We start from the raw sequence: 27,845 nt of genomic DNA, 5'->3' as shown, positions 1-27,845 counted from the left end.
GGAAGTTCATAGGGAGGATGTAAAGATGTTAGAAATGTAGCTGGATTTGGAGAGATCTGACGAGACACAGAGCAAGCATGTGGAAACCCAAGGCTAAACCATGAATGCAAACTGGACTCACTTCAAGAAGTCAGAAATTTACCTTTTTGAAAGATTTGTTAGAATTTCTATAGTTTTGTTAGGTGAACAAACCAAACTGAATGTATCAAATTATTTTACAGATTAATGCCTGCATTATTGCCTGAAGAAAAGGACGCTCAGGGGACACCTTATCACTCTTTACAACTGCCTGAAAGGAGGATGTAGCCAGGCAGGGATCAGCTTCTACCAGGCAATCAGTGACAGGACAAGAGGAAACGGCCTCAAGCTGTGCCAGCAGAGGTTCAGGTTGGACATCAGGAAGAATTTCTTCACAGAAAAGTGCGTCAGGTATTGGAATGGGCTGCCCATGAAGGTGGTGGAGTCACTATCCCTGGTTCAAGAAACAGCTGGATGTGGCCCGTAGTGCTGTGGTCCAGTTGACAAAGTGGTGACAGGACTTGATGATCTTGGAGAGCTTATTTAACCTAAATCTATGATTCCGTGATTACTTTCCACATATTCATCATATTTCTGCTTCTACAAATACACATATGTGTTTAACTAAAATCTCCTGCAAACTCTGTTAATCAAGTTGTACCTCAAAATGTCCAGTTCAAGTAGCCTGGTTATCCAGTTTAAAAAGCCTTGTTAAACAACAAACTATTTTAAAACAACTATGTGCTTTCCCCAAAAAATTAAAGAAATGTTCTTCTCTCTCTTTTTTTTTCTTTTCTCTTTTTTCCTTTTCCCCTACTTATAAATCATACCAAATCTCTAGGATATGGATCAGAAAGAATAAGGAAAAGGAAGTGACAGTTTTTTGGACACCCTGAATTTAACCAACTATCTTTAAGATCCTCATTGTTTTATGCAAGTTTTTTGTCCTGAGGCTTAATTCATGCTGTTCATTCACAAAACTGGTCAGGACAAGTGATATGTTTCGTGACACAGATATACAACTGCTTTATGGCAACGCACATAAAATGACTGTGTAGATGTAGAACACTCAAAACTTTAAAGCAGCAACAATAAAATATCAGTGTATTATGAATTCTTCCTAGGACCCTCTTTTAGTTTGATAAATTAAAAAAAAAAAAAAAAAAAAAAAAAGAAAAGATAATCAATTTCAGTGTTGCTTTCTCTGCTTAAATTTTCAGAATATTTCCCTACCTTGCTGGCTGAAGACTTTTTTACTACATTCTTACTATATGTGTAATAAACAGTCAGGGTTAAGGTAATGAAAGTAGGTGTGTAGATGCTATTGTTCTATGAAAACATAAAGAAGAAAACTATCATTAGAGGCCTAAGTAGACTATATCTTGTCGCTTTTCACAGATACTGAAATATTAATGCTATCTTGCAGTTCAAGATACTTTTTACCAAAAATCGTATTTTTTTACCACATGATACTTTTTACCACAAACTCTTGCAATTGCAAAATATGTATTTCCCCTACTAGCAGTCCTCTTTGATCTGTAATGAGCAAGCAGACCTGACACAACTACATCTAGGTCACAAAAATATCAATATATGATAGTCAAAGATTCAAACAGAATCTCAACCCACCCAGTTTTGACAGTTAACCAAGTTTTCTTCAAGACTGCTACAGTTTAGTGAGGAGTGTCTCTGTTGTTGTTAAAATGTTAGCACTACATCCACTCTGTTGCTAAATGAGGAAATACAAGCTTATGAAATTGCTACAGTATTTATAACCTGCTGTTACAGAGCCAGAACAAGTTAGCAAACACTGTTCTTAAAGCCCTGTTGACATTACTAATGTTGTTAGTGTGGAAACAAGCCCACAAAAGAAACTAAGCCAGCTTGGCCCGTGCTTTACCTCACTCTTACCAAGTGGAACAGCACAGAAACAGCAGGAACCAAAACTTACACTCAGGCTTCTCAGCAGATAACAAATTGCTACTGTTCATGGGGACAGTGTGGGTTTGTATTTAATGCATTGCAAGACGCTGGTTACTACTGATCTGTAGGCAAGGAAGATGTCAAAAAGCAGGAAGAGACTTCTTGGAGTAACATTTGTTTCTGTACAAACTTTTCTGATTTTTTTTTTTTGGTGCTATGTATGTGGTGACTGTTGTCAGCTTTTCCTTCATTGCTGGCAGGTGCCAGGAGCCCAGCCATGCTTAGATCCCATAGCTTCTGTGTGTGTGTACAAGACAGTCCCATTCATCTCAGCAGCCAGCAGAAGGGATGTCTTTTCTGTAGCACTTCTTTTAATATTACTGATAAAATAATACATGTGTTCAGACTTTATAAAGATTTTTTTTTTTTTTCAGTGAGGGTAGTAAAACACTGGAAGAGGTTCCCCAGAGAGGTGGTAGAAGCCCCTATCCCTGGAAATATTAGAGGCTGGGTTAGATGAGACTCTGAGCAATCTGATATAGCTGAAGATTTCCCTGCTCAGAGCATGGGGGTTTGGGCTAGATGACCTTTAATGTTCCTTCAACCCAAACTGTTCTATGATTCTGTGTTTGCAAGTGACATCCATGCTATCACCATCAGCTTATGTTACAGCACTGGTTGGAATAATACGTGGTTGCTGTTGTGAAATGGAGAAAACAGCAAAGTGTGAGCTGTGTGTATAATTCTCATGTTTATGTGCAGACACAGCCCCAAAAGGGTGTTTGCCAAGGGCTGACCTAAAAAGAAGAAGTTATACAGGAGAGGCAGAAAGCAGCATACTTACCAAGATCACATAACATAAGATTTGCAGTTTTTACTTGGGTGCCGACTATTTATCTTTCATTTCTCTGTTGTAAAAAGAAGAGAAAAAGAATATTCTCGGTCATTAAGAGAATCCAGAGCCCAGTGAGATTTATGATCCATTTTCTCACTCACTCTTCTCACATACTTTCCTTATCATTTCCTGCTCAGAATACCTGAGGTTTTGCAAATCACTATTAGTGCCTGAAAAATTCCACTGAAGTTAAAGCAGTCAGGGATAGCTGCTGAATGCTGATGCAAAGGGCTGCCTGTCTGGGTGGAAAAAGCACCACCCAGAAGATCAGCTAAAAGCAGAGAAGAAAAGGGGAAAAGAATTTCACCCACTCAGAAGAAGGTAGAAAAAATGAAAGAATTAGAGTAACCACAGCAAACTTTCTTGTAGCAGGAGTTTTCTATCTTTGGCAAGTGCTAACATTAATGCCAAAAACTCTCCAGTCCGTATTTTCCTTTCTACAAAATCCAGTCACGTTTTAACATTTTCCAATGATGATAGTGATGTTTTGGAAGACTCAGAGATGAAGGCGTGACCTGGTTCACAGCAGTCAGCGTGCTTTGTGTCATTCTGCATCTCAGAATGGAGTGCAAATCTAAGTGACCTGGACTGACTGGTACAAAAACAGGAAAGTGGGGACGGGTGATTTGATTTCTATCTCTGCAACGCTCCATTAAGAAAGCAGAATGTTTCATTGTATGCATATTGCCTACCCCACTTCCAAAGCGGCCAGCATTGCTTTTACTTGCAAATATGTACCTTGCAAATATTTATAACTTTATTTCCTATCTGCCTGTCTTATTCAATCTCTCAGTTAGTGTTATCAGATCCAAAGGCCTTGGAAGACAAAGTTGTCATCAAGAAACACTGAAAACAGCAGCTGAACAAACACACTATCATCTGACCTAAGAAGTACCTCACATATTTCAGTGAATGAGGGTTCCCCAGAAAAGTCCAGCCTCCAAAATCACAAAATATAGCCTGCCAAGTGCTCTAAATCACAAACATAAAGGTACCTGAACATTTATTTTTCCTCACATGTGAATAAGACAAGGACATATCATTCTTCTACTTGGTGAAAATGAACAAGGACACCATCCATATTTTGTGTGTGTGTCCATATTGTGTATAAGCTTATGGAGGTATCACTCCAGCTTGTGCAGGTGTAATAAAATAGCACTACCTATCCAACTCATGCCAATAATACTGAAGACAAGACAATGATGGCTGACGATATGGCCAAGGTTAGTTTGCTGTATGATTAGGTTCTGTTGAGTACACCAGGACTTTACTTCAACGTTTGTGTGTTGTTTACCCTGAAGAACACTAGATGAAGCCTGCTTTTTTAGAGAGTAGTACTAATTTATGGACTCACACATGGTCTGGCAGTGATCTGAAAAATTTAAACATAGAAGCAGACAGGCCAAATATTTTCCAGTTAATGCTCCTGACACCCAGGAGAGACAGCTATCAATGTGTCCTGAAACCCTAAGCCCTACTCCCTTGGCTCTTTTAGTCTCCCACCTTTTCTTCTCAATTGCCAAAACGGTATGTAATTCCTGTGTGGGACCAGGCAAGTCCTGGGAGGGCTTATGATCTTGGAGTTCATGATGATGGAACTGGTGGTGTTCCTGAAGAACCAGGCTGCACCCAGAGGCAGAGAATTGTGTTTGCCTGGTGTTACACCTCTGCTCATGTCCATAAATAACAAGTAAGCTGAGCATCCTGTCCTTAGATCTGATGGATGGCTGTATAGTTGCTCACAGCACCCTGTACAATATGCAAAGACTAATGATATTATTAAAAATAAAGAAAATAAAAGCATAATATCAACCTTGAATAACTAATATAAATAAATAGAAAGAAAAATAAACACCAAAGCAAAGCCATATTGTAAATAATGTATCTTTTGCATACTTGAACCTTACTTCTATAACAAATGAGAGATGAGGGCAAGAACAGACGTATTTGCTTTGCTACACAGCAGTTTCTTTAACATTTGAACCCATGAAATTACAGACCTACAACCAGGTCATGACACTTATCAGATGAGAGGATAAGAGTCACCTGAGACTCATGGAAAAGATACTGAAAGCAGGACATCCTTAATTTGGTCAGATACACAAATGGAAAAAAAAAAAATAATGACTCCCAATCTACCTTTCTCAGATTCCAACATGGAAAATTTGACAGGCTCATTTTATCTTATTAATATGTAAAACATCTACATACTCTCATAACTACACAGATGTGGACAGACTGCAAAACTAGCTATAGCTAACACTTTTTGAGCTGATGACTTCCACTTCCTCTACCGTGAGTAAATTTAATTTGTTTGTTTTATGACTTTTGCCTACAGCTCTAACCAGGTTACTTTTCAAGGCTAGCAAAATAAAGGCAATAGCAGATTGCAAAAACATTTAATCTCTAGGCTTTGGAAAGTCTAACTGTGCACAAGATGTATATGTAAGTGAGGAATTTTGAAAGATGATGTGCATTAGCCGATATTACACGTTTTGGAAAATTGAAGAATTTGGCACATTACTTTAGAGTGTATTTTGACCAAACCTCTAGCAAGAAGAGGTCCTCTTGGCTACTTGGGAACTAAGGCACAGACAGTAGTTCTTGGAACTAAGCTGTCTCATGGACGCAACTGAAGTGAAGCAGTTTGCATAAAACTTAATACTGCCCTTCTTTTTCCTTCACTGTCAGCAGTAAAGTCCTTACAAATAACTTAAGATTTTATAAAGGAGAAAACACATCCAGTTCTGTAATAGGTCTACCAACCTTTTATATGTGGTGTCTCAGTCTGTGAAAAAAAGAGTTTTTTCTCAGTGGCTTCTGTCATGTGCTGTTGAAAGCAAGAAAAGTTCAGTTCTCTAATGCAGAACTTGACTGAGCAAAGTGTGCAACAGCAAAACCAGGTCATCTGCAGAAAGAAGAAGCAAAAGAGGAAAAAAATTCCAACTATTTCCCTTGGCAGAAGAAGGGAAAGGAGAACTAAACAACATCTTAAGCCACAAAAAGCCACTAATATTAGCATTAAAAAGGAAAAGATTAATGTAATATTTCTTATTTTAGGAGCAACTTATAAAGATCAAATTTAAAAGGCAGTAATCATTAAAAACCTGAGAACCTATTTATGAAAAAGTATTATTTAGTGATAATATTCAGTTCTTTGCCCAAACATTTATTTCTTGATCAAATATTTCAATCAAATATTTAAGATACCTTTTTAGTGGATCTCTTAGAATTTTCAGTGTGACTTTTAAAAAGAAAAACAGTAAAAGAACACTAAGGTGGCAAAACACCCTGGATAATTCATAGTCATAAATAATTCTGTAAACTCCCAGGTCCATCAATCACAATTTTATTAATTAATTTGGTGGCTCAATTCTTCCCTTAATTACAGAATTTTAATTTGTTTCTTTCCCAGCACTTTCTCATCCTGGAAAAGGAAAGAGATGTGAACTTTCTTGCCAGTCCATGTCAAAAGCTCATCATCTTTTTCTTATTCAGAAAGGCAGGAAAACCAGCTCCATTAACATTATCAGTAGGCCTCATTCTCCCAGAAAAAGGAGATGGCTCCCAGATTCTGGACAATAGACGGTGTGACCAGAGCTTTTGGGTTCACCCAAATAGCCAGACACAGCCAGGGGAATTTAACTGAGCAACATTCATTCCAATATCAGAAGGAACAGGATCTTTCAGGTTTGCATTGATGGATTCCCTTCCCTTTGACATTTTGAGTCCTCTATTAGATATACCTTTACCCTTGTATAATATTTCTTGACAGAAAATAGAATGCGGCTTTTTTCTAGAAACCTGTATATGATGTACTAATGAAAATTTATTTCTAATTCAATTTTTTACCTGGAGATATTTTTTGAATTTAAAGAAGCACTCAGTATTTCTCACTTTTTCATGAATGACAGAATCAAAGGAGCAGTCAAAAACTCCTGTAGCCACTGACTAGTTTCAAAGACACAAAAGCAACCAAAAAATTAGGATCTTTACAAATGTACAAATGTACATAAATGCTGTGTCGCAGTTTGGAGAGATGCCCAGGTGAGAATGCCAGTGAAGGAGGCACTAGACTAATTCAGGACATACAGAATGACAAATAATGAGGCTGAATCAGCACATACTAATGTGAAAATATCAGGAACGTATTTCTACATCAGAACATTGCCCCATTATTAAACCTAGCATAAGCACCCTCATAAAACTTTGAAGTGAAATAAAGTTTCTGGGGTTATTTTACAACTTTTCACAGTTTCCTTAAATCCCAAAATCACCAGGAAGCCTAGGCATGACTTTAGTTCCCTGCACTGCATCAAAATGTGCCATGGAACGTTTGCTAGTCCTGGTTTCTGAGTCCTGCTGTGGCTCCCTCTCTGTTCACGTTGCTGTCTCTTCCAGCAAGAAGGGTACAGGTGAGTCATGGTACACAGGCAGTCTTATCCTGACATGACCTCAGGGTGTATTTAGAGTGCACGAAAAGCCTGGAGGATTATTCTGGGCCCTTCAGGTTCGGTGTATCTTGGCTGATCAGCTGATCAACTTTTCACAACAGCCTGATACATTTCCTATCTGATAATTTGGATGTTGTTGTCTTTGCTGTGGACTTGGCCCAAAACACATCAGCTGAAGTAACAGAAGTGTGATGGCATTAGACAAGTTTTACATAATGAAGAGTAACAAATTCTCCGTCAGAGTGGTACTGTGGCAATTACATTTGTAGAATATTGCATTCTACTTATCCTAGATTACATAGCTGTATATGTGGCATAAATAATTATATTAAAAAAAATATACTCTATATACTCACACAATATAACCCCTTTCAATAAAAACAAGCTTTAATTTTTTTCCATTCAAGTGTATCTTATAGCCATCCTCTTGTAGGTTCCCTGCTCAGGCAGTTACAGAACAACAGGATCACGGAATAATTTAGGAGGTTGCCTAATCCAAGGCACTAAAGTTGTCCAGCTGAGTTTTGAATATCTCCAAGGAAGGAGAACACACTCCTCTCTGCCTCTCAGAGAAAATATTCCGGCATTTAAAAACTAAAAAGTTTAACTGGAATTTTCCAGGTTCTAGCTTGTGTCTAGATCTTCTCTTTTTATAGCTGTGAACCTCCAAGAAGAGTCTAACTATCTTCTTGATATCCTCCAATCAAGTAATTGTAGACAGCAGTAGGATTTCCCCTTTGGTTTCCCCTTTACAGGCTGAACAATCATGACTTGCTCAGTCTCTTTTTGTAAGTTCAGTGCTCTGGCCCCTTGATCATTCATGGCCTCCATGAGTCTCATTCCAGTACACCCATGTCTTACTTGTACTGGGGAGGCCAGAAGTGGGCACAGCAATCCAGATGTATCCCATCAGGACAAGTGGAAGGGTAATTTCCTGCACCCCTGGTTGCACTCTCATACAGCCCAAGGTGATGTTGGCTTTCTTTGCTCCCAGGACAGTATATCTCATGAGGAAAATGCCAGTCACTGTTTTGTTTTGGTTTTTTGTTTTGTTTTGGTTTGTTTTGTTTTGTTTTGGATAGCCTTGGGTTTGACTTTGGTCAATCAAAGCATCTTCCAGTTTTTTCATCAAATATTTATTCCTGCCCAGGTAAACTGAAACTGTACAAGATTTGTGATGGGTCTTTTATCATGAAGAGATCAAAGACATTTAGAAAGTTTACCATTTTGTTCAGGACGGACAGAGTACATTTCTACTTATTACTTGAACAAATAGATGTTTCTTATTGAATATTCCTGATTCTGTAATTTGAGCAGGAGTTTCCTGGATCTCAGTCTACACTCTCAACACTCAAAACATTCTATTAAAAGATTTCAGATGTGCTAGCAGGGCTTTTTTTTTTCCCCATTTTTTTTTTCTTCTGATGAATAAAACATATCAGAATTTTTAGGATTAGAATAATCAACTCATACAATAATTCAAAAAAGAGGAAGAATAATTTCCATTCCAGTACATCTATTTTTTCAACATGTATTCTGACCCCTGCCACATCATCACTTGTCTATGAGTTATGTTTCCATAACCAGCAGGCTGTTTTGCCACCTCTTCTAATGGGTGAGCTGCAACAAAGGCTTTACACTATGGAACACTTAAAATCAAAAGGCAGCTATAGCCTCCGTTTGGGTGATTTTGTTCAGATTAACTTTGAGATGACAATCTTTGATAAGAAAGTGGAGTTTCTAGTGAGATTAATTCCTTATCTTTTTAAAATGACATGGTCAGTCTAAGAAAAAACTATTGTCACTTCACAATGGCTACAGAATATTGTAAGTTCAAAACTCAGACCATGGTCTACACTGAGCCATCACTAGACTGAGAAAATAGCAAGGAAAAACTTAGTCTTCTTCTTTTGTTTCATTTCCCTATTGTTATGAAAAGCTAAATTACATTTTGATTACTTGCTCCTTGTCCTCATAATTCTTTCATTCTCTATTGTACAAGGCCTCAGAGTGATAAATATATATAAATCAACTGCAAGCCTTAATTAATATTTTTAATTTTCTCCCGAAAAATTACTTTTGATGCTCCTGTTTAGGTCCCTCCTGCACAGTGTAGATATCTATTGAGTCACTGTGTCACATCTTTAATATCAGTGATCATTAAAAAAAAATAACAACTGCTGCTTTTGTATGGGTCAGGACAGCAGTTCTAGTGCTGTGACCTGGTTCTTATTTGGGTGATCGCATTCTGTTCTATTTGAAAGCTTTTTAACATTCTGGTGAAATGGAACATTCTTCATATTCTTTCAGAACAATGCTAATGCTTAGGAACATTTACTGGCTGAGGCTTATATCAGAGACAGAACCCTTTTCTGATGGGAGAAGTCCTGCATTAACAACAGACAACATGACAGTCTACGAGAGGCATCTAAATATGTCAAGATCATTTTCTGGTTTAAGACTGAATTTGCATTTATGATTTGCTTACTCAAAAACTGCTTTTGCTTTGATTTCATAATGATGCCTGAAACACGGAGCTGTGGCTCCAATTCAGACTTCCTTTAGGATCAAACACGGTAGTTTTCATCACATTCATTTTCCCTATTTCTTTGTAAAAGGATGAATATAATTAGGCATATCAAAAAGTAAGTATTTTGTAAACATCATGCATTAACCTGGAAATTGCAACATTCATTTTCTAGAATACAGGTAATTTTTGATAACTGTCATTTCAAATGCATCAGTCTCTCACTATGCTTTTTATTTTCCATTTCTTGTGATAGAGCACCTTCATACAAATACAAAATAATCATTTTTCATCACTTAAAAATCAGGACTAAGCACTGTATTTTGAAAGACTGGAGAAAGAGGATTGAGCTGAGAAAGCAAACAACTAAAGAGATTGAACAAATACAACTCATGGCAGAATGTTCATGCAATGAAAGCTAGAGTTAAAAACCAAAGAAAAAGATGCCATTTACTGATTTTAAGAATGTACAAATATAAGAATAGATATGAAGTCAAATAAGAAAATATTGAGTTGTATTTTTAACCTTAAATGTTCCCTGTTTTTCTGGTAGATTTTAACATACCCATTTGGTGTATATCATTTATATGTTCGGTCTTTGGGCCAAAGAGGAAAATTTTCTCTTAACACTGAGAGGAATGATACAGTTTGGACATCATTGGGTATTGATGGTCAGGGTATTAAGAACATTCCTTAAATCCATAGAAATAATTTGGGGCACTTTAATACATTAAAATAATTTACAATAACTTGTATATAAACATTTATTATATACATGTCTGTATAATATATGATCTATAAAACTATATAAAATGCAAGAACATTTTTATATGCAATGTTCTCCTCATTTTTTCCAAAAGCTCAGAATAACTGTCCTATTCATTTAGTTATTGTATTCTATTAAAAATTGAATTTACATCCTATTTCAGACAGTCTTTCTATCTAATCTCTCTGTTCAGATTTTTAGGTTAATGGTAGATTTGTGGTGGTCTACTTGTCAGAAATATTGCATAAAGCTAGTGGTTCTAGTTTAACATGAGATTTTTTGGGAATAAGTAATTAAAAAGAATCGGATGAAGAGACTATGATAAAACAAAACCAGCCAGGCTTCTGTCTCTGCAGCAGAAACTCCCACCAGTACCCAAAATGTAACCATGGCATTGGTGTTACTGCCAGGTCTTCTCCTTCCTATGCATTGTCTCCTTCATCCCTCCTGCCACCTGCTGCCACCACTCTGGTAACCTCATTCTTACCTCAGTGATTTACTTTTCCATGACCATTGACAGTATACTTTTTTATTTTCATGGTAAAGAGCACCCCAGTTAGCAATGCAATATGAAATTTTTTAGTTTTAGATTTCCCTGTGTGTGCTCTGGCCCTCCAAAGTGAGGCCTAAGGATAGCAGAAATCAAGAGAAAATCACACCTTACAATATCCCTGTAAGACATTTTATGGCCAGAATTTCTAAGCCAGTATACTTTAAGATTAATTTTAGACCAATGATTAACAGCTGTAGCAGGCCCTCTGTCTTCCTCTAGGGCTGTATTAAATGAACATCTCCCTAACCTGACCTGTATCTACGTTTCTAGAAAAAACTGCATTTTGATCTTAACATTTGTCTTTTGTTTAGACTCTTTAACTTAGTATCGTTTTCTGTGAGAGGTTTTCAGGACACCTTTTTTTCTGTTAAATATTTAACATAGAACTGGGGCCTGTGGTCAGTGACAGACACCTCTAGGGATGAACACAGCACCAGCAATTATCAGTAATAACAGAACTAACAAGACTATCTGACAAAGGAATGTTTTAGCCAGAGTTTGTCAAAATCAGCACAAGGAAGTCTGGGCCCTTTACTGACATGAATAAATTTGCTTCTTTGGAGTTAGCATAAAGCACAGGGAACCAAGTCTCTCACATCTTTCCATGTCTAGTTAAGGGACTTATCTGCAAATTGTCATTTTGAGAGAACATGAAAATAGGTTGTGTAACTTGAAGGCTTTTACTCTGTGGCAAATCAGTCCAGGATTTATTCCAGTTTAGTTTAGACAGCCTTCACACCTTATAGAAGATCCCATTTAATTAAAGTGGTGACATCTTATTTTTCATATTCCAGACATGTCTCACTATTGATTTAACTTATAAAGGGCAGGTAGTAATGTTAAATTTCAGTGATGAAATTTAATTTTCTCTGATTCATTTAAGAAATGGAGCACCCATGATCCCGCAGGGGTATATCTTCCCATCACTTCCTGCTGTTTGACATTCCACGTCCAAATCAGTGCCTAGCAGGCTTGTGGCTTAAATCTAGCTCTTTTTTATTCAATAATGAGTAATAAATTAAGATTGGATGAGGTTGAAGTACAGCGTTTGCATGACAAATCTCCACTTGTGGGTTTACTGACAATATTTTGCTGCTCTCTATTCTGAGTCATGTTTCCTTTCCCAGGAATTCGGAATAAGTTATCCCTTTTCAGTCAGTCAGATGTGAAATACTGGTTATGTCTGACACCTTGACAGCAGTTTACTGTTTAGACAAGTATCTAGACCCAAATATACAAATGTGAGAATCTTCTAGGCTTCCTAGGAAACAATGACCTGGCATTTATTATCCTCCAGTAATACATTTTAAGGGAACTTTTGAATTGGGAGTATTAAAGATATTGGTCCCTTGACAGTTTTTAAGCTAGTTCCTTCACTGGATCTCATTTAGCTGTGCTGATTGATAGCATTCAAGAATCTGATGCAAAAATCAGAGTCTAATATTCCAGAGTCTAAGTTCTTTGATGCCTGGCTGATTTACAAACCGTTGGCAATACTTTGAGTAGATTTTACTGTTATACAATGTCTGGATAGAACTGAACTTTTCAAAAGGTGAAATATTTCTACCTCAATCTTTGCTTAATTTTAACATTACAGAGCACCTTCCTTTGCATTTTAGCATTTCTACCCAGAACTGCCAAACACATGGACTCCTTCACAGCTAATCCTCATACATTGCCTCCATTCTTCACCACACAGTTACATTTTTCACAGAGGAACAGAATGGGTCAAGTTGGAAGGGATCACAGTGGATCATCTGGTCTAACCTCGCTCCCAGAGTAGGGCCATCCTTGGGCACGTGGCACAGGATTGTGTCCAGATAGTTCTTGAGTATCTCCAGAGAGGGAGACTCCACAGCCTCTCTGGTCAGTCTCTTCTAGGGCTCAGTCACCTGCAGAGCACAGAAGTTCTTCCTCCTGTTCAGGTGGAACTTTCTGTGCATTAGTTTCTGCTCATTGTCTCTTGTCCTATTGCTTGGTACCACTGAGAAGAGCCTGGCTCCATCCTCTTGGCACCCTCCCTTCATTTACTTGTATACATTGATGAGGTCCCTTCTCAATAGTCTCTTCTTGAGGCTGAACAGGCCCAGCTCCCTCAGCCAGTCCTTGTAAGAGAGAGGCTCCAGACCCCTCATCATCTTTTTCACTGTCCACTAGATCTGCTCCAGGAGCTCCATGTACTGAGGAGCCCAGCACTGGACACAGCACTCCAGATGTGCCTCACCAGGCCTGAGTAGAGGGGCAGGATCACCTCCCTCAACCTGCTGACAAAGCTCTTCAATGCACCCCAGGAACCCTCTGGCCTTTTTGGCCACAAGGACGCTGTTGGCTCATGGTCTACCAGGACCCCCAGGTCCTTCTCTGCAGAGCTGCTTTCCAGCAGGTCAGACCTCAGTCTGTGCTGGTGCCTGGAGTTATTCTTCTCCAGGTTCAGGACCCTTGCATTTTCCTTTGTTTACTGCAAATTATGGAAAAATACTGTGTTGCCACACCTTGCCTTTAACAAGCAGTTATGAAAAACTGTTAATACAGAGCAGGCTGTGAATATTCCAAGGCTGAAGAGTCAGTTCTGAAATTTTCATGGAACAACCATGATGGGCAAGTAGACTGTAAATAGAAACAAGAAGAAAAGCTTTGGAATATAGTAAGTTGATGGAAAATTAATCCCTGCTAAGATACCTTGAATTAACATAGGAAGGATGTCTTTTATGAAATTAAAGTTGGCAGCAAAAGCTGCACCAAAGAAAAAGAAAATTATTCCTACTTCCACTTACAGTGTGACTCCAACTTCAAGATCACTTCTATTTCATTCAGCTTTTGAACTCTTAAGAAAGTGCCATAGTTTTGTTCAACCCTCTTTTATCTCTGTTAAAAAGCATTTTCACATAAATTTGGATCACCAAACTTACTTGAATATGTCCTGAGGCCCTATCCAGTTGTTACCTTCTTTTCTGTGATTACTTAGGACTCACAATTCAGTCAGGATATTAGTTTTAATATGTATGAAGATCTACTGACTACTTCTTTCTGAATTTCAGAGATGCTAACAGCTGTTTAATATCACTGGTTGCAAATTCCTACTCTCCAGCCAGCAAATAAGACTTGTTACAATATCACAAATATTAAACTGCTGGGAGTCATCTTGTTCCACACAGCAGCACTGGGTTCAATCATCTTTAAAGAGCCACTTAACATATTTATATAAAATATGTATTTCATATATACAGATAATTTATATCATTACATCATATTTTATATAAAGAATACTTTACTTCTTTTTCCTGAGGCTGGACTGAAACATAACCACTTTGAGGAAGCTGGTGGGTTTGGGTAAAGGCCCCCCAGCTAGGCCTTGAGGGAAGCATAGCTTCTGCCCTTTGACACCTCCAGGTGATGCATTCATTGAAAAATATTTGAGAAAGTTTTTGAGGATGTCATCCAGCAAGCAATAACATTCTCTGTGGGGGCATAAAACCAGAAAGCTTCTTTTCTCTTTTTATTTTCCACTCCTCATGCTGCTGCTTATTTGCTCAGCTACAAGTGTATTATATTCTGCATTTCAGTGAGCGTTAGCCAAAAAATAAACAAAGAGCAATAAATAAAATATATGACTCCTGTAGCAGAAACAGCTATCACTTTTGTGACTGTAACTCAATACCCATCTGTTTCCTCCCTTTGGACAATTTATAAAGATAGAAGTGTCTCACAGCCCACTACACCTCCCATATTGCTATTATCCCTGTGGGAACTTTAGCACCTGAGAGCAAGAAATAATGTAACATGTAGAGTGATTAGCTTCTTTTCCTTCATCTCCTTTTGTAGCTCTTTTGCTTACCTTTTTTGCCACATACGTCACTGTTTTCCAGTCCCTTTTGCACTTACAATATGTTTCAATACACCCTTGCATTTAGGAAGCCAATAGTTTTGATAGCTTTTAGTAAATCTGATGGTTTAGCTTGAGCTAACAAAACACCTGTTAACACCACAGAGATTAATTACAATGTGGCATGCCCTTGCTTAGAGGAAATGAAAGTATGCTTACAGTGCAGTTTCTGAAACTATGATTTTAAACAATGTAGTAGAGCACAGTGATACTGTATTTTAAGGATTTAGGACTCTATTCATACCTCCTCATTTCTACATCAACACTGCATTGCCAAAAAATCATGGCTCTTTGAGTGCTTCAGATCAAAGAAGTCCTTTATGACTTTAATAAGACACGAAGTATCTCTGAAGAGCTTCAGAAAATGGTCCCTACAGACATCTATGACTCTTACCTGACTTTAGAAGCCTAATCACCAGATTCAGATGCGAACAGTTACCATCAAATCACATCCTTGATGCTGAGTGCTTCCATGACTTAGCTGCTACTCCAAAATCATGATCTCTGAGAAGTGCATATTTAATGTCTGCCGACACCCTAAAGTAAGTGAAATTCAGCCTGCTAACTGGGAGTCTAAATTTTTACAGAATAGGGACGAAACCATGGAAAGACAGATCTCCAAAAATTGTAACATAACAAGAAAGTGCTGTTATTTGCATGATGGTACTACGTTTTTATTGTCTACACTACGTGCTGAAATGTGGGGGTTTTCATGCAGTTACAGAGGTCTATTTTTTTTTAAATAAAGATGTTATTTCTGGGACAGAAGCAAAAGCTTCTAAGTCTCTCCTTATACAAGCTGCTTTTTAGTGTTGACCATGACCATAAGCTGTTTGAAACAATCTTTCCTCCTCTCTGTTTATAAGAAGTGAATCACATTTTTGGTTGTACTATATCCTAAACAATGATAGTACAAAACTGTGAGCCATTAACCGTGAAAAAAGTATTTTTAACTTCTAAGTTCTGTTCTCCAACAGTCTGTGCAGAACAATGTTGTAAGAAAGGCCTGTATGGACTAAGACACTACTTCAGTGTAATCAATCTGTCCTTTCCCAGATTCAGACAGTAGCTCACTAACGGTTTGTATGGGGCAATCTTGACACACAAATGAAACACTTAAGTCTGAGAAAACGATCTTAGATCTTCTTGACCTTCAGCTCATACTTCAAGATTTTTTAAGAAAAAGTCATCACAGAAAAAGTCTGTGATTTTGATATTTGTACTGTTTAAGGAGGCTGCGTACTTGTCTTGTTTCTCACACAACATTGTCTTTTTGTTTAAGCCAAAACCATTAGAAATATTTCAAAGGGTCTATCAAAATTTTTTCCTGCTTAAAAGTGTACAGTTGAATGGTTGAATGGTCAAACAAATGCTCAGGAACTACTCAAAAAAACTAAGTACAAATCCAGAGCATTACAGTGGGAGTTGTCAGTACAATTCTATTGCTCTTCTTGACATTTTATACAGGAACTGTGCTGAAAAGCAAGACAGATGAGAAATTTTGTTAAGTACAGCTTTTACTTATCCACAGTTCTTGAACAGAGCAAGAAAATAGACACGACTTATTTGAACTCTCAGATACATTTTCACTTTCTGATAGAGTTTTTAAAAATGCAAGAGTGTCAATCAAACTCTCCAATGCTTTAGTTTTTTGTTCAAAATAAGTCTGTTCATAAGTACTTTCATACTGTTTGCTCTTTGAAAATTTTATATTCAGTAAAGTGTTACTGAATATAAAAAAATGTCAATTTTAAGTCTGAATTGAAAATATCAGTTTCAATTTTAATGACTTGCAAGTGAAAATTAGCTGCAGATACACCAGAAAGAAACCTGGTTTTCTTTAATGTTGATTGACATAACAACAAAGTGAATAAATGAAAATTAAGAAATGACAACAGTAGAATGCAAAAAATAGTTGACAGGGCATACTTTGAAATGTTCTTACTGAAAAACTTCTGATACCATAGCAATATCAGGGAAAGCTTCCAAATGATATGAGAAAATCTAAGAGCAAAAGAAACAAATAAATCACAGAACATCTTGGGTTGGAAGGGACCTTAAAGATCAACTAATTCCACCTCCTCTCTCAGGGGCAGGGACACCTTTCACTAGATCACATTGCTCAAAGCCCCACTCAGCGTTTCCAGGGATGGGGCACAAGGGTTATTGACAGAATAATGTAAAGAAAATAGCAAAAGTTTCAGGTGAAAGTTCATAGAAATCATGTGAAGCCAATACAAATTAAAGTCTACTCACTTAGGTCCAATAAATTTCTTAAAGAAAACGAACCCCAAATATTTTCCTTAAATTGTCATTTCATTAAATGACAATTCAGCACAATTGCTGTTATCATTAAAGACTTGAGTATACTTGTCAGGTCCTAAAAATGAAATTAGGGAGGACAGCAGAAAACCTACACATTATTTAACTGCTATTTAGAAAAATAAGTAGTGAACATTTATAATTCTGGTAAATATGTAGCTGTTTACAGTCACATGGCCTTGTTAATGTAGAGTTTTAACAGACAAGTCATGAGCAGCAGTGAATGGAAGCTACTTGGTGCTGCTTTCCTTTCAGGACCCTCTGTTCAGGCCATCTGTGGCTCTTCACCTCTCCTAATCCAGAAGCAGTAGGAAGGAGGAAAGTTACTGTAAGGAAACATATCCTTGAAGCACATTTTCTAAAGACGCAGGCTGCAAATGCTGTGTGCATATGGGGAAGTGGAAATGAGCAAGCCACTGCCTTGCTTTCAACAACCAGCTGACTAAGCATGCAAACAATAGGGGAAAACCAAAACGAGCATGGAGATGAACAGTGGTGGAGAGGAACTTCTCTCTTCTCTGAGAAAAGGCAGGTTTGGGAGAAGGGAGAAATTTTGTAGCATGAAAAACAGAAACTCGGTAGTCATTGAAGCACTTCAAATTATTTGTTTTAATGTCATGTCAGAACTGGATAGCGCCTCTTAAATAATTCTTTTAACGTTGGTTCCACTGATAGGTTTTGTGAAAACATCTTCAGCTCCTGGTACTTCCTGGCCAAACAGTTCTTTCCCATGCAACATCAAAAGAGCGAAACACTGCTGTTCAAGAACTATTCCTATATTCAACAAGTGTACTTGGAAGTTCTGTTCATTCTATTGAACCTCCTAAATGTGTATAGAGTTGTATATCTGGGTTTTAAAATGCCAGTTACTATCACATTACCACAATTCTTTTGAATACCAAAAAAAAAAAAAAAAAAAAAAAAAAAAAAAAAAAAAAAAAGATTTTCTTGTATTTATTCTTCAAGGAATAGAGAGCAGAATCCCAAAGCAGCAAAGCAGTCTATAAGCCAGTAGTATTTTGACAAGAACAATGTAGAAAGTACACACCACATTGAATAAGGTTTATGTGATCCCATTTCTTCTATAAACTTGCCTTATATGATTTCAGAACACTGAAATAATTTCCAACAGTTATGTTCCTCTCCCTGACAAGCTGTTCTTTTCAGTCTGATGATGTTTTGAAAGTAAAATAACAAAAGCAACTATTTTGTGGTGATCACAGGTTTTTGGGAAAAAAAGGATGTTTTCTTTCAGAAAAGCATGTTACAGCTACAGGGCATGACCAAGCATTTAACAGCACACTTTTCTCTATGTATCAAAAATACACTGATTCTACTTAAAGTCGAGACAATTACTCCTATGCCAATTTATTCTTTGTATCTTTCAACACAAGTTTCTTTCCTGAGATTTCTATATAATGAAAATTATACAAAGGCTTGTGTTGTTTTTTTGTTTGGGTTTTTTTTTCCTCCAGTTAGTAGCTGTCATATTGAGCTGAATGGGTTCTGCCACAAAGCCAGCATTTTACACAAAATGCCAGCAATTAGCTGGTGACAGCTTCTTGGTCAGAACTAACCTGGGCTGAATTGCAACCTGCTCTATCAGGCTGGCCAGCCAGGCCTTTTCAAATGTCCTCTCATTTTCCTGACAAAGTAATTAAAATTTAGAAGCAATGAATGACCCCCTTTCCAGATCTTTTGCAGAAAAGACATTGTGCTTCTTGGTGTAGAGGATGCCTTGAGGTCCTGTGAAGAGCTTTACAACGCCTTGGTTTCCTTGCTACTGGAAAATGGATCTCGTGTCAGGACGGATTTTGGAACAGAGCTTAATCACGAAAAACTACATTGAACGTCTGAATGCGACAGTGAAAACCAGACAAAAGGGAGCCGTCACTGCAAATAAGTAAAGCTTGTCTTGCTCTCTGCTCTCCAAAGCAGCGACCTAACCTTGGCTTGTGCCCTCTGCTCGGTCCAAAGCTGCACTTCTTGGAATGGTAAAGCGAGAGGACGGAGCACAGGCACAAGAGGTGGGGGAAAGGGATGAGAAGACAGGGAGACGATCAGGAGAAGCAAAAAAGCGCTGACCGAAGGCTCAGGGCGGCGGACGCGATGGGAAAGGGATGCGGGCACGGCGAACGATGGGAGGGGGACAGGAGGAGCGGAGGAGGAGCCGATGGAAGTGCCGCTGGAGGAGCCGCGGTTCCCAGAGGCAGCGCGGAGCGGTGGGACCGGGAGGGGCGAGCCCGCGCCCCGCAGCGCAGACCCTCGCTAAGGGACGGGGCTGGAGGCGAGGAGGGGCGGGGAGGGAGGGACGGGGGCGTGGAGCCGGCGGCCGGCCCGCCCGGGCGGTGGGAAGCAGTCGGGGGACGAGCGGAGCGCCGAGTCAGCCTGTCCGCCGCCGCCGGAGCCTGGCAGGCACCCTGCTTTCCTGCCCTCTTCCCGCACACGCTCCCATCGTTTTCGCCTCCAGGCTGCACCGCCCCCGGCTCCGAGTCATCCCCGTCCCGGCGGCGGGGGCCGGGGCTGAGCCGTCCCCCCGAGAGCAGCACCATGTGAGCAGGACCCGCGCCACCGCCGCAGCGGGCACGTCCAGGATGTAAAGAGCTGCCCGGCTGCCCGCACTCTGCTGCTGCCCGACCGCCCCCCGGGCCGGAGACTCGCCGGCGTCCATCGCTGCCCCAAGCCAGCATGACCGAGGTGAAAGCCAAAGAGCCCAGAGCACCTCCGCCTGCCACAGACGGGGCGGTCCTGCTGCAGGGTCAGCCCGGCCGAGATCCCTTCCGCGAGGAAGCGGAGTCCATCGACATCTCCCTGGACGGGCTGCTTTACCCCAAGAGCAGCGACGAGGAGGAGGACGAAGAGGAGGAGGAGGAGGAGGAGGAAGGGGAGGAGGAGGAAGAGTCGCAGCAGCAGCATCTGGGGCAGGAGGACGGCCGGGACTCCCTCTCCTACCAACCAGGGAGCGGATCCCTCTCGGTCAAGGACTCCCTGGACACCGTCCTGCACACCTTCCTGGCGCCCGCGGCTCATGCCAGCTCCACCGTGGCCGCGGCGCCCTGGTCCTTCTTCGAGGCGGCGGAAGCGCCCGACGGCCCGATGAGCAGCAGCCCCTCGCAGAAGGCGGGCGAAGCCGCCCCGGGAGCACCGGGCCTCTCGCAGCCCCCGCCGCGTCCCGCCGCGCTCTGGCCGCCCGGCGATGCCCTGGTCCCCGTCGCTAAGCCGCGGCCGGCGGGACCGGGGGGCGGCACGGAAGGTCCCGCCGCGGTGCCCAAGGGCGATGCCCCCGGTGTCGGGGCGCTGCCCGGCGGGTCCCGGGCGGGGGACCCGGGGCAGGAATACCTGCACGTGCCGCTGCTGCCGCTCAACTCGGCCTTCCTGGCCTCGCGCACGCGGCAGCTGCTGGACGGGCCGGAGTACGAGGGCGGCGCGGTGCCGCGCTGCTCGCCCCCCGCCCCGGACCTGCCGGCCTACGGCTTCCCGCCGCCCGACGCCAAGGACGGGCCCTTCGCCTACGGCGACGTCCAGCCCGTTCTGAAGATCAAGGAGGAGGGTCTCGGCCTCGCCGCCCGCTACCCGGGCGGCAGGGGCACCCCCGCGGCGGGCTGCCACGACTACCCGCAGGCTCCGCGGGCCGGGCAGGAGCCCTCGCTGGAGTGCGTCCTCTACAAAGCGGAGCCCACCCTCCTGGCCAGCGCCTACGGGCCGGCGGCGGCGCCGCCCGACAGCCTGCCCTCCACCTCGGCCGCGCCGCCGGGGCTCTACCCGGGCCTGGGGCTCAACGGGCACCAGCCGCTGGGCTTCCCGGCCGCCGTGCTCAAGGAGGGCCTGCCCCAGCTGTGCCCGCCCTACCTCGGCTACGCGCGGTAAGGCGGGGTCGGCGGGGGGCTCGCTGAGGGACGGGACCGGGGGGTCGCGCTGCGCGGCCGGACAGCTCCGCACCTCCTCTGCCGGAGGGGCGGCCGTGCCGAGCGGCGGGCGCCTCGGGGGAATGGTAAGGGGATGCCGAGGAAAGGACGGGCGACGTTTCTCTCGGCGAGGGCGTTTTTGGGCTTTAAGGCAGTGCCTGCAGCCCCGTTCCCATTGCCTGCGCTGCCTGACCACGCCGCGGTGTCCCGGGGCGGTGTGAGACCAGCAGTGTCAGCTCGGCAGCTGGCACCTCGCGGCTTTGGGCACGATGACGTTCCAGGAGATAATGCTTTGTTATCGCTGCGGGACTTCAGGCCACCCGATGTCCGAGCCGGTGCCCGGCTCCAGAGAGGGCGTGCAGGTTCTCTAGGTTGCTCCCACCGGCAGCGATACCGTATTCATCAATACCTAAATATTTTCCAAAATTTTCCAAACCTCAAAAAGCACAAAAAAAGAAAACTGAAACACTTGTATATTGATTTTCTAGAATGAAATGGAGTACTATGATGCTATGGTGCATTATCTAGAAATAGATACAAAAAGAGTGCATACAATGGTACAGTTTCAATGGAAATTCTTTCTCTTAGTAAATATAGTTGTTACCTAGATTAGTCTGCCTTTTCTTGGAGACGAATTGGAAATATCATTGATATCCCCATCAGACTTGGTTACTGCTGAGAACACGGCAGATGAATGGGGGGTGATAAACTGATTAGTAAAGATTTTTTAAGCTGAAATGACATTTCATATTTCCCATATGAAAGAGGCCTTTGAAACTCAATGGCCATCTATCTGATTCTATCTCTGTGCAGGAGTAAAACGTCATCGCTATGACTTCACTCACAAGAGTTGTTGATCTGAGGAAGGTGAACATTTTAACAGAATGTCTAGATGGTACCTTTTTTCACTGAATGGATTAAAATATAACTTCATGCTTTTTTGCACTCCTTTCTTGTAGTACCATAGAAGAGACAAACCATTAAGCAGAAAGGCAATCATACGTAGTTTTTTCCTGTCCTTCTGTATCTTGATTATGAATTTTAAAATGAAGTTTTTGATATAAAACTCATTAATTCAGGTAAGTAGTTAACTGTGCAAAGCTAGATCTTTAATTTCTTTTAATTCTTTTTGTTTTCAAGGCCAGATACAGAAACCAGCCAAAGTTCTCAGTTCAGTTTTGAATCGCTACCCCAGAAGATTTGTCTCATCTGTGGTGATGAGGCTTCAGGTTGCCACTATGGAGTACTTACCTGTGGAAGTTGTAAAGTCTTCTTTAAAAGGGCAATGGAAGGTACTATATGATGCCATTGTTCCTAATTATCTGAAATATGTCTTCTAGACACTGCTAGGACATACTGCTTATTTATTGCTCAACTTTATAAATATTATCCCTGTAGCAATTTTTTTTTTATTTTGTCAACTCTGTTTAAATATTACAGTGAATATTGAAAAAGTTCTTCCTTAATAGATTTTTCTAGTATTATTTGTTTTACTTTACTTTTTTTCTATTTATTATTTACTGTTTATCAGTTAATCTTTCCAGGTAGGAAGAATTAAATAAAATTTTGGTGTATTACGCAACCTGTTTTATAAAGTATAAATGGTGTTCAAAGGAAAATATTGTGGGTAAGAACTAATGATAGGCAGAGAAGGATTTATTTTGGCTTTGTTCACTTTTTGAAGTCATGAAATTTTTCTTGCTTTCAAGTTGCAGAGTTTTGGCTTCCTGGGAGTTATGGAAGTATTTAAAATTTCACTGAACTCTTTCAAGTCATAATAACAATAAATGCGTTTGACTTGTTCCAAATAGTTGTTAAATTGCAAAGTCAAGCTGGAAGTTTACTGAAACAGTAGCAATACCTGTGTTTATTTTTTCTTTTGGATTATATTATATGCCTTGTCCACTGAAATTTTAAATATGAATAAAAGAGCAGATAATTTTATATAGTTCAACAGATAAAGCAGTAAAACAAATCCTTCTACTTTTTAGGCTTTGTCTCCTTTTTTGATTTTTTTATCTGATCCTGTTGGAACTAGGATATTCAAATTTCTCCCATATATTTAACAAAACCATTGTTCAAATGGATAGGATTCCTTAAAATAAAAAAAAATGCATCACGTATTTTCTTGTTGTGATACATAGTTTTTTCAGCTTTATAGACTTTATCTCTCTCCAAATAAAAAAGGGGAATATTGGAAAAGTAAATGCTTAGTAAAATAATATAATTAGATTTTTTGTTTCACAGTGCTGTTACTTTCTACTTTAAGCATATGCTCATGTTCTTCCTTTATTTTACATTAAGTATTTGCAAAGTGGACTTGGTGGGCTAGGTAAATTTTTGAGCCAGTGCCACGTTTTCTCTAACACATTTAATGGGTTTCATGAGAAAACTACTAGATACATTTGTGTTAGGTTGCAAAGCTCTTAAGTCACTTTCAGGAATACATTTCCATTTCTCTGACTCCTAGCTGATCTCTTGGTTTGGCTTCACATTTTTTTGTTATGTTTTGCTAAATCAGCCAAATATTTTTTTAAAAAAAAGTCAGTGAGATGAAGTTTTAATGCTGAGTGTAGCGTAATTTATGAGTGCTGTATTTTAAAATAAATTTTATTTTTGCTTTTTACCTATACAATAATATTGTAATTTTTTCTTTGATTCTGTCAGTTTTAGATGTCATCTCTTTTTTATTTAGTACCCAGTTCTTTTTGCAGTAGGTGAACCTGCTCAAAAACTTATTACTGTTCAGCAGAAGTATTTTAATGAGAAATGTTAAGAAGGAATATAACTTGATACAAGGAACATCTTGAAGTTTTTTTCACAGATTATTCAAAGTCTATATTTGCAGAGTCTTACCAAGTTGAGAATACAGAAGTATATAGAGACAAATGAGAGGTCAATGCCATTACATAAACAAAACTCTTATGTTTTAAATAGCAACTTCGTAATTTTAGTTTTTAAATGATTCCACAGATTGGGGAAGTGTGTTTGAGTCTTTTAGTAAGGATTTTCAAAGAATGTACAACTACATCAGAAACCTGACTGTAATCAGAAAAGATACAGGTTATTTAACCTGATAGGAAGGAATGTCAGGCACGAGCACTGTGGGCATTGGCAAAATAACCAAATACTGTTAAACTTGTTTTTGTGTAGAGAGTGCAAGACTACAGGGGGTTCCTTAGAGATGGACCAATGGACTTCTTACTTTCATTACAGTACACTATAGAATTACCAGTACTGAAACAATCCCATTATTGACAGATACTTGATTTTATATGAACTTTAAGTACTTTTTAAAAAATTTCATATCAGAAATAATGGTGGGAAATTGCTCCTGTGTAGGAAGAAACAGAGGAGAAATTTACATGCAATAGAAAATACTGTTTAAAATTCACACTGGCAACTGCATAAATTTGAGATATATTTCTTCCATGAAATGTCTCCCTGCCCATAACTTCTCAGAGTGTAAAGGCAGTATTTACCTTTTTAAATTTTTAGTGTTACTATAGACATGTATTTTAATAATAATTCATGCAAATAAGATGTTACATTTTGTGAGTAAAAATTCCTGGTCAAAACTCTACTTTTCATATCATTTCCATACAGTACTGATCTTCATGAGAAATTAGAACGTGTTTGGAAATAGCTGGGTATTTCATGGATTTTCTCTATCTTGTGGTAGTTTTTTGTATGTTACAAGGCTTTGTGCATAGATAAAAAAGTACTTAATACAGTGACATTACATTTGTTGGAAAATGTCTATTTTCTATTTTAATTATTTCTGTAATCTGAGATGCATTTGCTGTTTGAAATCAAACAGCCTATGTATTTTTTGTAATTTGTTTTTTCACAGAAGTTGTCCTATTCAGACACCATTTATTTTACCTTCCCTGGTGTGAGGATAATACTTTATTGGTTAAGTACTTCCATTTGAATAAAATGGACTGCTATATTATCCAGAAAACTCTTTTTTTTCCCATATCTATTTTTTTTGAAATAAAAACAGATTATTTAAAATACTCAGACTGAACCATCATTTAAAACTGTATATACTAATTATGAATTAATCATACATTTGAATGTAACTACTACATACACATACAACTTAACAAGGGGTCAGAGTTGTGTGAGGATCACAAAGATTACTTAAAACGTTTCTTGGCACTAAATTCTAAAATATATATGATTTTGTAGATATTTTCTGTCTTTTGGGTTCTTGGTTTCCCATATGTGGCTATATATATGAAGAAAAAGTTGGTGCTAATACAATAAACATATTTTTCTTAAGTCAAAATCTTGAAGTAGGTTAAACAAAAATACAAGTCCTTTCTTTGGGAGCCTCTAGTATAGCAGATATTTTAAAAAGTTACTACTGCAAGTGAGGAGGAGAAAAGAGACAAAGATACTGGGTTGTTTTTTCCTAGGAAACATTTATTTGCATTGAGAGGTTTTCTGTTGGACCCTTACAAATAACCACTAGTCTGTAGATTCACTTAATGTACAAAGAAATTACGAGGCTTTTTAAAAATGCTTTAAAGATCTCCTTTGAGTATACTGAAAAAAATGAAAGGTACTCCTATTTATATTCTTATATTTATATTTATATGTGCTGATGGGGTACTGCTGTTCCTGTCAGTGAGTGGAGAGTGATGAGCATTTTGGAGATAGAAATCAAAAAATTTCAGAAATAATATTCAAAATGCTTTCAAATATGTAGAATTACCGTATTTGAAAAGTAATTTGCCGCTGGTGATCAGGAATCATTTAAGTGCTACCAATATATCTCATTCATGATTACAAACATAGAGGAGAATATTTCTAACAGGGCATGAGGAGAATGAAGATCATGATATCAACTTTTACTTTTCTTGGACTAAGTTACCAAACAGTCATTAGTGATGTCTTATAAAGATTCCTTCATGCAAAGCCATGCAGGGCAGCTATGATCAAAATGCTTGTGGAACACCAAGGTAAAATGTCTGTCCGTGAACAGGAACCCAGTGTTAAGAGTTTTGGGATTCTGGAGTTACACTGTTGCTAACACAGGATTTCTTGTTCGTCTGCATTTTTGCCTTCGTGCTGGAAGTGTCTCCTTTGCAGTGGTTTTACTAATGAAACGTTTAAATTACCTAAGTCCTGAAAAACAATTTGAATGCTGTTTTTCCTATCATAAACTCTCACTTCTTATTTTTGTTCTGTATTTATGTATGCACTTTGTTTATATTATTGATATGTAAGGAAAGCAGTAACCCAAACCCGAAGAGTTTGAGACCAACATGAATACATGATATTACAGCAGATCAGTCAGAAACTGACTCTTGGTTTGTTTAAATACCTGAGAATGTGTTACAAACTTGATCAAATGATTGTATAGAATTTGTCTAGTGTTGATATGTGCTTTAAGGTCAGGGTAGCAACTCTGTTGCATCAATGACATCAGAGAACAAGCTCAATATTTAGCTGACCAAGTGTGAACTTTTCTTCTCTCTGACTCCTGAATTTGGTAAACTGGCAGAAAATTGGATTTCCATGAGATTTTTTCACTGTCTGTATATGGAGGGGTTCTGTGCAGTAACTGATGATGAGCTACACCTACACAGTAAGAAGGTTGATCATGAATTCAACCAAACTTTCTGATAAAGTTTATCTGACCTTATCAGTGTTATGCTAGTTTTGTGATAGGAGTGTGATTCGCTATGTACAGAGTGAAATACTATGCATAAGGAAAATTGCTGGTCTAAACAGCTGTGCTTTTCCAAAGCTAAAGAATATAAAATGGTACAGCATGCCAAGTATTTAAAGAACTGCCAACCACTAGTAGAAAATGCTCTTTGAAAACAGAGAGAAATACAATACTGTAGAGACCCTGTCAGCAGTAAAATTGATGAAGCTGGTGTTAAAAGTTCCTTTTTCTCCTAATTCTGAAGGGTTTTCTAATTTTTAATCCAACATTCCAGTCTGGATCTTGGGATCAGCATTTGGTACAGCATGTACTGTAAACCTGATGGTGATGAAATTTTCATGAAGTAGAAAACATGCAAACACACAAAGCACAGACATGGCAGGTTGAGAGATAAAAATGCTTTTCACTCAATATAACAGATTTGATGTTATTGAAGTTCTTCTATTTTGCGCATGGCCAAAATGTGTTAAAGTACAGAAATTTAAGTGATTTTTCAAATTGAAATGTACAAAATTGCTTTATTAAGGAGCCTAAAATACAAATGGAAAATGTCACTTTTGTGAGTTCAAAGAATTTACATCGTGAAAATGGAAAGAAGAAAATCTGCATCAATACATAATTATGTATCTTCATCACACTTCAAAAGTATTTGTTGTCCAGCAATTTGACTAGCAGCAATTTGATGGATTGATTTATATGAGGCACAACAGTGAAGTGCTTTGACTCCTGTGCTAATGCTGGGCTTCCTACTGCTCTAATAGTGACTTTACCACTGTTTTCCTAATAGACATGGCTTAGAACAGCTGCAGAAATGTCAACCATTAAAATTTCTGGTTTAACTTCTACATAGTATTTTAGAAGCAGTATTGTATATTATCTTAAACCTCTCTTCAGGTGGATTAGAAGCTATTTCAGG

At 39.3% G+C, this 27,845-nt stretch overlaps 1 protein-coding gene across 1 annotated transcript in view; it reads left to right on the top strand.

The window, feature by feature from the left end:
- Positions 1 to 20,029: 20,029 nt before the first annotated feature.
- Positions 20,030 to 27,845, top strand: part of PGR (progesterone receptor) — a gene marked incomplete at both ends in the record, with an annotated part of 31,619 nt that continues 23,803 nt past the window's right edge. Inside the window, 2 exons of the mRNA XM_082278775.1 lie at positions 20,030 to 21,204; positions 22,387 to 22,538. Of these exons, the coding sequence (XP_082134901.1) occupies positions 20,030 to 21,204; positions 22,387 to 22,538 (1,327 nt within the window). The remainder of the gene's footprint in view (positions 21,205 to 22,386; positions 22,539 to 27,845) is intronic.

This window comes from Coloeus monedula (genome assembly GCF_965178545.1).
Source record: "Coloeus monedula genome assembly, chromosome: 3".
NCBI lineage: Eukaryota > Metazoa > Chordata > Aves > Passeriformes > Corvidae > Coloeus > Coloeus monedula.
Note: the sequence above shows the minus strand (reverse complement) of the source record. Positions and strands in the feature narration are given on the sequence as shown.